Here is a 12,851-nt window from a genome sequence, read left to right as displayed (position 1 = left end):
ATAAATAGTTTGGATTCTCTATAGAACACAAATTCCGTTTTCAGGGGGAGGTGATAGTTTGGATTCCTTAAAGAGACAGAACTGATTCCTAAACAAGAATAACAGATCCCAGGATGAGGAAAGTACTCAAAATTAGGACAAAGTAGTGTTTGTATTCCCCTGGGGATGTGATGGAATTATGATTTTATTAATTTTTATATACGGCAAACTATATAAATTTAAGAGGAGAAAATAAAAATTTTGTTAGATTACCATACTCAGAAGTGCACTCCCGACTTCTCTTAAAGGATAAGAGTGTCCGATTACTCACGCCAACCAAGTTGGTTAAAAATAAAAGAAAATAAATATATGGAGACCTAAAATGTGTGTATATATATATATATAATGGATTGAGTTATATCCGTCAATAATTTTTTTTTTCTTGTGTAAATAATGCAAAAAAATCATATTATTTGATTATAGGGCAAAGAGTTGAAATTCATGTGTATACAACCTATTTGGCAAATATACATATACACCAATTCAAATACATAATTTAAACCAATTTATATGAAATATCATTCTTAAAAGAATTGTCTTCAAATGAGATCCGATCAAGACTTGATTGAATTAAAAGAACCGGACACTTGTACTAACCCACTAATTTAACCATCAACACAATTTTTAACCATAAAATGGGTTGTTTACATATTGTTTTAATTTAATATTTTGATTTTTTTTTTTTGGTTTTTTACAAATATACATACACTACACCAATTTAAGTACGGAGTATATATTAATTGCTTCCCCAATAACCGTATGTGCATCTAATGTTCAACAAAGCTACTAGCCTAATGACATGTTGCTTCTTTTAATGAAACATATAGCAATAAAAATATATAATTATTATAATTATAATAATATTCCGTAATAAAATAAGTACAAGTACTGTGACAAGAAGAAAACCACAAAAATGAAGCTTCATAGCAGGGATTGAGGGACCACTTATGTAGTGTTTATTAATGTGTTAAAACTGTATTTATTCTTAAGATATGAATCTTCATTGTCCTTGCATAAAATTAAAGTGGAACAAAGTCAATAGGTGTTTTTGGGCATCAAATTAAAGAATTTATATTCTTTTAATTTAGGGTTAAATTCAAACTTGATTAGATATGTTCCAAATTTATTAAAGATGTATGTAAGACTTTTAGATATTTGGGCGATTTAAAGCGACACATTTTACAACAAAAGTTACTACATTTTTGCGTTTAAAGGGGCGTGGCTTGATTCTTGTATCAGAAGGTTATATGTTTGATTCTTGTCAACGCGTACATGGTTGAGCCGCCCTATATTGCACATCTTCTATAGTGGAAAACTAAATCTAGTTGATTTTGAACGCAATTATTAATATAATAGTCTATAAATCAAAACGCGATGAGTTTATTTCCTAAAATCAAATTAAATTCCAAACAAGTCCATATTAAGGGAAAAAGAATCTACTATCTATTAACAACTTAGTTATATTAAACTTATTAATTTTTTTAATTAATTAATTAATTAATTTATTTATTTATATTTGCTTAGCAGTTAGCGTCGTATTTCAATGACAACTCGCCCTCTAAATCTTTGCCTAACATATTATAACATGATTAATATTGACACTATTTAGGGCTTAATTTGGGTCATGAATTGAAGTTTTTAAACTTACAATAAAAGAAATCCAAGTTACAATAAAAAGTTACTTTTGGGTCCTCCAGTTTCTGTTGAAGCCCACATTATACTTTGTTTTATTTACCTTTCTAGAAATAACATTTACAAGTGTAATACTTTTGGGCTCAATTTTGCACTTTTTTTGGACCTTGAGTCAAGGTTTAAGCAATACTATAATTCTTACAGTCTACTGACCAGCTTTTGGGCTAAAATATACTGAATGTGTAAAATCTGCAACCATCATCTGAGCATGTTCTTATATAATAGCTTATAAATTACACAAGAGCAGTAAATCATAGTATGAAAACTTTGTGGGACAGGCATAATTTATCAAAATACCTTGTGCGACAAGCTCGACAAAGATGTTATTGACAAGAATTGAACTTGAGATTTTCTGGTACAAGAATTATGCAACTAGAAAGAAGTGTGACATATGTCAAATTAAAATCGGACCCCATATAATCTTGATGCCTATATTAGAAAAGATATTCAATATTGGCAACTACAAATTTATACACTTATGACTATTATACTTTTTGATACATTGAAAGAGAGTGCAAACCCAACATGTTACATGTAACCTCTTGTATGTCTTGTTTAAAATCACAATCCAATGATGCTGAACTGAACGGTCTATAGCTACTACTATTTTCATGTATATATGCTAACGCACTTAAAAGAACTTCTTGTGAATAGAATTATATTTGACTGAAACTCGATTATATTAATTATTGTTGTGAAGGGTATTTATTTTTTATTCATTTTTTTTTTGGAGCAGTATTTGTTGAATTTCTTCCAAGTTAAATTACTTTGAAATATGCCAAAGACCTTGTGGTCAAGCGGCATGAAGTGATTCTCCCAAGTGGGAGGTCATAGGTTCGAGCCTCAGTGTGGGCAATGTTGACTTTGTTGGGTTTTAGTAGGTTGAGAAAGTGGGCAGATACTGGGTCAATAGTATTCAAAAAAAATTACTTTGAAATATGATTTTTTTTTTAAAAAAAAAAGGATATAACTGTCCATTACAATCGAGAGTTTAAAAAAAATTACTTTGAAATATGATTTAAGTATATGGACAGATACTACATGTAACAGGGTCAATAATTCAAAAAAAATTACTTTGAAATATGATTTAAAAAAAAAAAAAAGGATATAACTGTCCATTACAATCGAGAGTTTGTTGAGACTTGGGAGGATAGATGGCCGAAAAATTCAACAAAAAAATTATAGGAATATTAGAGGGACAATTGCCAAAGACCTTGTGGTCTAGTGACACCCGGTGTCCCAGTTTATACTCTCACATAAATGATAGGAGTGGGTTCGAGCTTCTGTGGAGGCAACTGTTGGCTCTTTGTGTTTCAGAAGATTGAGAAAGTAGCTACAATACTAGAGCCATTAAAACTAGCTTAGCCTACCGGGACCCTGGTGGGGCAAGCTTTGATATTTTGGGCCCGGCCAGATGGTGAGCTTTTTAACGGGCCCGTTTGGACAACTCTATCTATCACGGCATGCAATTAGCTTTTCACGAGACGAATGACGGCCAGCGCCATCCCAGACAACTGGACAGTGTGGTTATTTCTCGCCGAGAACGGCGACACCCCGCCGCCGCAGCCGGGGACCGGCATGCTTTGACTGCCCTCCACGAACAATTCATCGCATAACGCCGCATGATTCATGATGCGGATGGCTGCATATTCAATGGAATTGTACTCCCACAACAATCTTTCCGCTTGGAGGAGGGCCCTGTCGTAGAGGCTGTAGCACTCGCTCACGCACCGCCTCACCCAGCGCTGCACCTTCCCGCTATTCAACACGCCCCCGATGTGGCGCCTCGTGTCCGTCACGTTGCTCATTATCACCAGGTCGATGCACGTCCACCCTACGCGCAGCAGCATCGCGCATTCCCTCGCCGGCCGAGCCTGCAGGGCGGAGATGCAGAAGTCGTAGTCGATGAAGTTATTTTTGGTGTTGATAATTTTGGATCAGGATGGGCCGGGTGTAGTGCTTGTGATTGTGATTCTCCTTGGCGCCATGGATTATGAATGGGAAAAGGGAGATGGAAAGTAGTAATAAAGTAGATGCCATTTTTTAAATTTCTTCTTCTCATCTCATCTAATATGTTCTTAGCTTATTGGGATGTCAAGTATTTTTAATTTGGGAGATAATTTATTGCTATTTTGTCTCTCTATCACACTATCTATTGTGAGCATAAATATAATACGTGCAGTCCAACTATCAACTTAGGCTTTTAGTTGAGATGGAGCCCATGCTTTAATTTCTATATTTATATCTATATCTATATATATCTCTCTCTATATATATATATAATAAAAGTGTCTGATAGAGTTTCCGCCCAAACTGAAGGGCGTTTTACTAATAATATAATTAAATTAAAATAATTATTATTTTGTTAATAATATAATTAATATAATTTAATTAAAATAGTGACCGAAGTGAAAACGGTGGATGCATGCATACTAGGCAAATAAAAAAGGCAAATAAAACTATTGATGTAATTACAAAAGGTAAACTACATACAAAATAAGACAAATTGCATGCTAACGTAAAGGAAAATTGCATGCTAATGTACATTAATGACACCTATTTTTGTTTTACTAAATAAGATAAACGTCTAGCGTGGGCAATAAAAGTACGATTGATTCGTTTTTACGAAGTCAAGAACAATTGAGGAGTAACCTTAGAATCTGTGCTGGGAGATGTGGAAGTATATGTTCTTGACATATTGTTTATATATATATAGATTTTGACTGATTTAATTTGTTTATTTGTAGGGAGTGAATTGATCACTCGCCTTCTTTTATTTGTAATGTCTTACACTTATAACTTTTGTTAATGGGGTAACACTTGTGTAAGACGATCTCACAAGTCTCAATTCGTGAGACAGTTTTGGTTAATGGGTCTATAGTCTATTGGTTAATGATATTTCCTTGTTTTCTTTTAAAAAGAAAAAAAATTAAAAAGGGTTGTACCTAGCTAGATCATGTATGGGATCTACGGTCAGACAGCCAGCATGATTTCCCTATATTAACGGATGCAGGTACTTCCCAATTAATGACCTTTAATCCCATCCTGCAAAATGTCTTAGTTGACCACTCTCTTTAATCCATTCCAAATTTGTGTCTTTTTTTTTTCTTTTTTTTTTTTTGGGATAACAGAACAACATGCAGACACTATCGGAGAACATGTATTAAATATACTCTGATATGTTCTTGTGTAATAATCTGCAAACTAGATAGGAGAGGATCTAATGTGACTAGTTCGACTGAAAGGGTGTCGAACTTATACTTTCTGATAAGATAATTGTGCTCCACCTACCTAATCATCATTTCCCGGGCCCAAATTTGTACTTTTTTAAAAGTCTAATGGAAGAAATCAATGGCACCTACCTACCATTCTACCATATATAGCTCCAATATAATCAACATGCATGCATACAAGGATAAAGACTTCAATGCAAAACACAAGAATCCAATGAAGAAAATAATCATCATTTGTACATACGCTTACAATTCTCCAGATAAGACAAAATATAAGCACTAAGTTCAATTATCAGAATATTGGAACTCTGGAATTATATATATATACACACTAGTTTTTACAAATCACTTCTTGATTATGCTAGATGCAAAATTCACTTGTATGAATCCTTTATTACATTTATGTTTATATTATATTTATGCTTAACTATATATATATATATATATATATATATATATATATTCCATTCACATAAGAACTAGGGCTTCTAAGAATCTGCAAACTACTGTATGAGTGCACGCAATCTATTATCAAATGTTTTGGATGTTGGTGAAGACCCTGGAGTAATTATGTGTGCATTCTGGTAGTAAATCGTGTGTGCTCATATATATATATATATATATATATATATATATAAAGTAGTTGTGTTGCATGCAGTGTAGTCTGTGTTCGACCCATGGTATTGCGAGTACACCTGTTGCTTAGAAGTGGGAAAGCAAACAGATCAGAGTTCTGAAATGCAAAGCCAAGCAATCCGCCCACCATGTGGCAATCTTACCTTGCATCATACATACTAATTAACTCTTACATGCATGCAGCTATATATATATATAGAGAGAGAGAGAGATTGCTTAGTCGTGAAATTAGTTTCACATGTAGATGGGGTCCAAATTTTTGGGGGACGGAGAACTTCAACGTTACTGGTCGGCTACAATACAGCTTGCTCCCATGCATCCAAAAAAAAAAAGTTTTTTTTTTTTTTTTAGAAGAGAGAACAGATTTAATTCTGCAAATTATGGTCATAAAATTTATTTTTAATATACTGAAGCAAACAAATATAAATTTTTTACGAGAAAACCCTTGTAACCATTATCGGAGAGTATACACTAACGAAATTGTCACACTCTACAATAGAGGTAAACTGTATTATAAATCGATTAGTAAAAATTAAACTCGTAACATTCAAGTATGTGAATTGTATATCACTTCTTTGGAGAAAACACACACTATTCTTAGAGAGAAGAGAGAGAATGAAATTTGGTTGTTAGCAGTCAAAGAGCACGAGATGGATATTTGGTTTGACAGTCAAATGTGAAACAAGGAGAGGTTTTGTTGGAAAGCACCAATGTATGGACACCAGAAGACACACTACGTGGAAGACACTTTGTCAGACCAGCTTTCTTTTGTACTTTTGAAACACATCTCACCAAAACTTTTTGCAACCTTCTTTCCTAAATTTATGATAAAAGGTTTCCCAGTAGTTGACTCTCTTTCCCACCTCTTTACTTCCCCATTTTTATCATTAATCCCCCCAAAATAACACTATACAACTACCAAACAACTCACAACATTAACAACTAAACAACTCACAACACATATAGTATAGTGTGTTTTTTTATCTGAGTTGCGCTTGGTACGTTTATATCATTCTTAAAAGAGTACAGTCGATATGTTGATCTTTCGACTGTATTGTTATAAGAGTCGATCTGGTGATGTTTCAAGTGCATGCTTAGTAATGACTTCAAGTTGTATATACACATTAGTATGTTTAGGAATGGAAGAAATTCCCTCATTAAGAAAACAATAATTGAAGGGTGGTGGGGTCTCATTAATACCTTAGCTTCAATGAATCTGGAAAATAGTTATGGTTGTAGCATTAGGTACCATGAACCCTTGGCCTCTCCACACTGCATTCAATTCAACTCAACAAAGTAAATCATGTGAGAGAATACCCTAACCGATAATCTCCCACATGCCTTCAAAGCAAGACAGATCTCGTTTAAAGTGTCACGACCATCAAACTTACTAAATCAAAAAGTCAAAAAGACATCAACTACACCTCCTGGTTAAGCCAATCACACGAATCTTCAATTCCTTGTGCATTCTACCTTTAATTTCCTGTATAATTTGCTAAATATTACACATGAGTGAGATTTATTCGGTCCATACCCGCCCAGAGACTTGTACCTAGTTTGAGATAGATGATAAGTGTGTAGTGTACATGCATTTGTACTTCATATGCCTTCAATCTCATCCACTAATTCCAAGCTACAAGAGCCCTACTCTATAAGGACACTCAAACTACTAACTCAGTTTATATATCATATGATCTTTTTAATCTAATAAACAAATGCCTGCTGGGTGGTCCTAATCTAACCTTAAATAATCATAGTGGGGTTTTAATGATATGTTTCATGCATGTCAAAGTTGATTAATTTAATTAATATAATTAAGTGATGTGAGACAAACAAATTAAAGACACTAAGATAAGGAAGAAGATTTGATGATGTTACATAAACTATATATGTATCAGCAGCAGAACACTGTAAATATAGAGCAAGATCAAAGAAGAAGAGTTCAAGAAAACATCTTTATTATATATATTCGATCATACATAGATACATACATGTTTTTTCTTATATCTATATATACATAGTAATTATTCAGGATATATATAGAGAGAGAGAGAAAACTAGAGGGAGTTGTTAAAGCAGAAAATTAAAGGCTAATTTAGAACACTCATCATATCATCATCACATACGACACTTACACTTTTATGATGAAATTAAAGGCTTAATTAGCTTTGATGATTCTTGAGATTTTCAGCACATGACGTCTTTGAGGAGCTTGTAGCGGCGAGTGGTGGGGCGAGGCGACGGGGCGCCGCCGGGATTTTTCGCCGCCGGCGGAGGCCGCTCCGAGCATCCGTCGTGATGATCGTGCTGTTTGATCTTGTCGCCGGAGTACTCCGATCGCTTTGTCCCCGAATCGCCGCCGGCCGCCGCCGCCGATTTCCTCGACGAGCCGCCGTGCCGCGAGCTCCGTTGCTCGCTCTGACACCAATCGCACACTTGTATCGGCTCCGAGAATTCGCTATAGTTACTGCTACAATACCTTAAAAAAACACCCCAAAAAAATCCTTAAATTATTTAATTAATGTGATTAAATATCAATTTAGTACAAGTAACTCAATTTGTTCTTAACCATATAGCCTGTCCGGGTAACTCAATTAGTCCTGAACCATAAATTATAGGCAAAAAATATAAAATTAAGTCTGCACCGATAGTTCAGCTGGTTCTGATTTTCTAGAAAGTAGATTGTGGGCAAGAATATAGAAAACAGAAGAAGATGAAATTAATGATGAGATGATCATGAATTGTGAATGATGGGGGTGGGTGGTTGTTAGGCTAAGGATGTTTCCTTTGGAGTGAATGGACAGCTTAGGTGGTGGTGGTGGTGGTTATATTAAGGCCTTGTTTGGCTGTCCCAAAAAGAATCCCCACCCCCAACAAGGCGGCGCCACCGTGCTCCGCCGCCGTTACACACAATCTCACTCCCCAAACCACCAAATTCTCCGGCATGCAACCCAAAAGAACCCATCTTTCCATCTACCCAGAAACCCAAACACACAAAACAAACCAAAACAACATAGTATACACACACACACATATATATATATATACATGCAGACACGTGGAGGGGGTAGAGAGCGGCGTACGAGTGCTGGAAGCGGTGGTGGCACTTGGAGCAGCGGAAGAGTTTGTCGGGGAAGCCGACGTCGCCGCACATGGAACACACTGTTTGGAGATCCACCATTCTTGAATTTTGATGTGAGAGAGAGAGGTAGAGAGAGAGAGGGAGAGATGTGAATTGAGAGTGAAGAGTTATTGCATTGACTATAATGTATGCATCTCACATCACCTCATTTATATAGAGGCCGTCGGAGGACATATATACACACACGTACATCATAGGATTATCTAATTAATCTAATTATTATCCACTTTTTTTTTTGGGTGAATATATAATTTTTAAATATTATAATTGTTATTAATTATATATGGTGGGTTGAGGGAGTATTGGTAGACCAGAGGCTGCCTGCAGTAGTTTTCAGTTGATGGTGATATGATGGGGGTGGGGTGGTATTAGTTTTATTGTTGCTTTTTGGGGTTGGAATAAATAAATAGTCTTTAAAAAAAGTTATTAAGCTAAAATGTATTACACAACCCACGTGATGTAAGATTAAATGTTAATTTTAATAGTGAGGTAATTGTTAGTTCGATTTTTGTCAATATTCTATCGGTCGAACTTGTCATACAAATTAAGTTTTCCTATGTTGTTATGTGATTTGCGGGCTATACAAAGAAGCAGAGGCTTAGCTCATGTACAACATTTGAATTTTCTCGACTAGTAAACTAAAACAACGCATTGAGAGTAATTCTATTCGGCAATATGGGAGTTTCACCCAATGTGGTGGGCACCGGAGGACATTGGTAATCGTACCTAATGGGCCTATGACTATCGTTGAGTCACCGTGATTTACTCTTTAATTTCACTATCATGTCAGGCTGGTATGTAGAGGCCTGGGGAAAAAGAATTTGACCTGGACGAGTAATATATGTGTTAGGTAAGATTTCTGATTAAGTTGAAATATATATATATATATATATATATATATGTGTGTGTGTGTGTGTGTGTGTGTGTGTGTTACCTCATCCACACCTATACATAAGTATTTAATCAATATTCTTTGCATACATAAAATGGTATATCATTGAAACTTGATAAAGCATGTCATCAATAACATGTGTATTTAAGTTATAGAGGTCCTTTTAACCTAGCAATTTAAGACAATACGTTAACGGGTAAATAAATATTTTGTCTAATCTAATTAAATAAGTGTCAAACTCTGCACGTGTAACGCATTTCATATTATGATGACAATAATAATAAATAGAGGTCCTTTCACATATTAGTTAGGAAATGGGGACAAGCATAAATCACTATTTCAACTAATTAATTAATTACATTATACTAATTTATTGATCAGATTTTCTTGCATCATACGAAATTCAGTCCACGAAAACCGGTGCATAATAAACAAATCAAACACCAATTAAACCACATGGTTTTTCATGATATTGTGGGTGTTATTTAGTTCAAATTTGATTAATTTTGTAACGGTATTAATGTAATTTAACATGAAATATAAAGAAAGAAAATATGTAAATAAGATAATTCTAAACAAATTGTTATCAATAATTAATTATAAATATTATATGCTTGAAATCTTGAATAAATAATTTAGGATACTAAAGTAATTGATCTTGGTCCTTGGGGGGCCGGACATGAACCTTAAAAGTTATAACTGTAGAGCGAAAATGACTGTTGTGTCCCTACTTTTGTCATTTTCTGTCTAATTTCAGCTAAGTCTCACCCTTGGACTGGTCCATGGAGCGTGGCACACAAGGGTTGAAAATGAAAAAGAAAAGTAGAAAATGGAAAATAGATTAATTACAAGATGATTGGAGGGTCAAATTGCAATTAGCCAAAAAGGAGAAATTGAAGGAATTTTTTCCCCAAAAAAGAAAAGAAAAAAATCAATTAAATCATGTAATACGGAAATAAAACGGATACACGTAATATAACATTATTAAATTCAAGATTATACGTTTTGATTTTAAGATTTCTGTCAACTTATTGAGTCTTGAAGTCAGGACTTTCATTAATGATAAATAAATAGAATTAATACGATCCACCATTAATATAATATCCATTATTAATTGCTAATAAATCTTTTTTTTAATTGCAAATTAGAGTTTAATCAAAATTCGTGACTAATAGTAGTAAATAATTTTTTAAAAAAAATATTAAAGAGAGGTAATTAAACTCTAAAACTGATACACGCCAACATCACACCTAGCATAATTCTTGCATGAGAAATTGAACACCAACCTCATCCTCCATGAGAACACTATGAAGGAATTGAAACTTGATATAATTTAATAAATAATTATTATTACTATTGTACTGGTGGTGGTTGTTGGGTGTGGGCTGAGTTTGTCGAGTTTAACCCATGATTCGAGATTTGGCGTTCTGTCTTACCATGAAAGGATGTGGTTAAATTGTTAATGTCCACCTACTTATCACCAATTAGTTTTAAGTAGGATATGACAACCAGATAACCAAAAAAATTATGTGGTTAAGTGTGCTTGACTTTGGAAAGAAAGCATAGTACAGAGTCGAAATCCATCTGGCCGGGGTGGTGGTGAAAGAGTTGATATATATGCAGGTGTTCACATCATAGAGACAACCACCACTCCTATTTCCTACACGTTATTTTTGTTGTATTAAATTTCAATATGTGTATTTAGTTTGATATATATGGATAGACGTTGAACGTACAATTGATTAAGACTTAAGAGACAAAGTGAAAACGCTTTGTAATAATTTAGATTATTGTAATTTTCATTTTTTAAAATTATTTTCTCATGTCATTTGAAACTTTTATTTTATTAAAAGAAGTCTTGATTTTACCCATTAAAATGATCATATTCCCATATATTGTTTTTTTAAAGGTTACATGACAAAAAAATTTTGGTCTATTTGCCATATGGCGCGGCAATACAACTTTTATTCATTGGTTATTCTAAATTGTCCACTTAACAAGTGGACAAAAGTCTCTAACTAATTGTTTTCTGAAAGCATATACGTGGACAAAAGCCTCTAACTAATTTAATTGTTTTCTGAAATCACATACATGAATGAAAACTTTGGTGGTGTCAAAATCAAGCAAATGTGTAATTTTATTTTAATTAGTGCTACATTTTCAACAATCCCCTGTCATCACTTGCCAATCTCACTTGCACATGTCTAATTGTCAATATCAAATGCTTACAATTATGCCAAAAATTATAATTAATAGTGAAAGTGTAATTTTATTTAATTCTCTTATATTTGTGTAGCAATTAGCACCATATTTTAATGGTAGGATGCTAGATTTAACCTTCAAAACCTCCGCCTAACAGATGAAAACTCATTTTTAAGCTAAAAATGAAGTTTTACCTTCATGTACTTTTGATTTGATGCAAACCCATATCTTCCAAATGTGCAATTCATGTCAACGTACAACAATTATATTAATTAAGAATCATCTAACACATTATTTTCATGTTGAGTAATGGGACATGAAAGTACACACACACACATATATGTGTGGGGTGTTTAATTGACTGAGAGGGTGTTTACAATGTTCAATTCTTGTCAACACCTTCTCAATTAAATTTGTCGCACAAGATCTTTCCTATGCAACTTATCTTTATGTGATTTGCATGCTATTACACATGAGTGAAATTTACATCATGCGTACTGTCAAGTAATAGGCAACAAATTTTTCTTATCACTAAAAAAAATATAAAGAAAGGGAGAGAAAAAGACAATCTTCTAATAGTGTTGAGAGGAGGGGTGGATATATGTCATAAATCGTTTCTGGTGGAGAAAGAGATGATCAAGAATATTATTAAGAATAATCCTAAATAAAGTACAGCGGTATAGATAAAACTATGTTGTTCTTTAGGTAATCTTGTATTGAGAGTCCATAACACCATAATTATGTCACAAAATAATGGGGTTTCCATTAACCATTTTTGTCATGCCATCACGGATCGCATTAGCGGTTCCACACCAATATAATTAAATTTCCCATTCATCATAACCTCAAATTCTCAATGACTCTATCTTTCCATCTTTAATATATCCTATAGTTTTTTTAAACAAAAATAATTAATTTTGTTAATTTAACACTTGTAAACTTCTAAATTTAATCCCAATTAAGCAAATATGATGTCCAACTTCACTTATTAGAGCCGAATTGCAGAAACATAATC

General features: G+C 33.8%; 2 protein-coding genes across 2 annotated transcripts; both read right to left on the bottom strand.

Moving 5' to 3' along the window:
• Positions 1-3,200: 3,200 nt before the first annotated feature.
• LOC116017754 lies at positions 3,201-3,581 on the bottom strand. The gene has a single exon (XM_031258384.1). It carries the CDS (start codon positions 3,579-3,581, stop codon positions 3,201-3,203), a length of 381 nt encoding a protein of 126 aa, XP_031114244.1.
• Positions 3,582-7,784: 4,203 nt separating this feature from the next.
• Positions 7,785-8,867, bottom strand: LOC116017293. The gene is made up of 2 exons (XM_031257846.1): positions 8,684-8,867; positions 7,785-8,079 (listed from the first exon to the last, which is right to left on the bottom strand). Exons 1-2 carry the CDS (start codon positions 8,779-8,781, stop codon positions 7,788-7,790), a joined length of 390 nt encoding a protein of 129 aa, XP_031113706.1. The 5' UTR covers positions 8,782-8,867; the 3' UTR covers positions 7,785-7,787.
• Between the last annotated feature and the right edge of the window lie 3,984 nt (positions 8,868-12,851).

This window comes from Ipomoea triloba, chromosome 4 (genome assembly GCF_003576645.1).
Source record: "Ipomoea triloba cultivar NCNSP0323 chromosome 4, ASM357664v1".
In the NCBI taxonomy this organism is placed as follows: domain Eukaryota; kingdom Viridiplantae; phylum Streptophyta; class Magnoliopsida; order Solanales; family Convolvulaceae; genus Ipomoea; species Ipomoea triloba.
Note: the sequence above shows the minus strand (reverse complement) of the source record. Positions and strands in the feature narration are given on the sequence as shown.

Coding starts and splice junctions, on each gene's coding strand:
- LOC116017293 (XM_031257846.1), bottom strand. CDS start 8,781: ATGGTGGATCTCCAAACAGTGTGTTCCATGTGCGGCGACGTCGGCTTC. Junction 8,080..8,683: donor CACCACCGCTTCCAGCACTC/GTACGCCGCTCT, acceptor TGTTTTTTTAAG/GTATTGTAGCAGTAACTATA.
- LOC116017754 (XM_031258384.1), bottom strand. CDS start 3,581: ATGCTGCTGCGCGTAGGGTGGACGTGCATCGACCTGGTGATAATGAGC.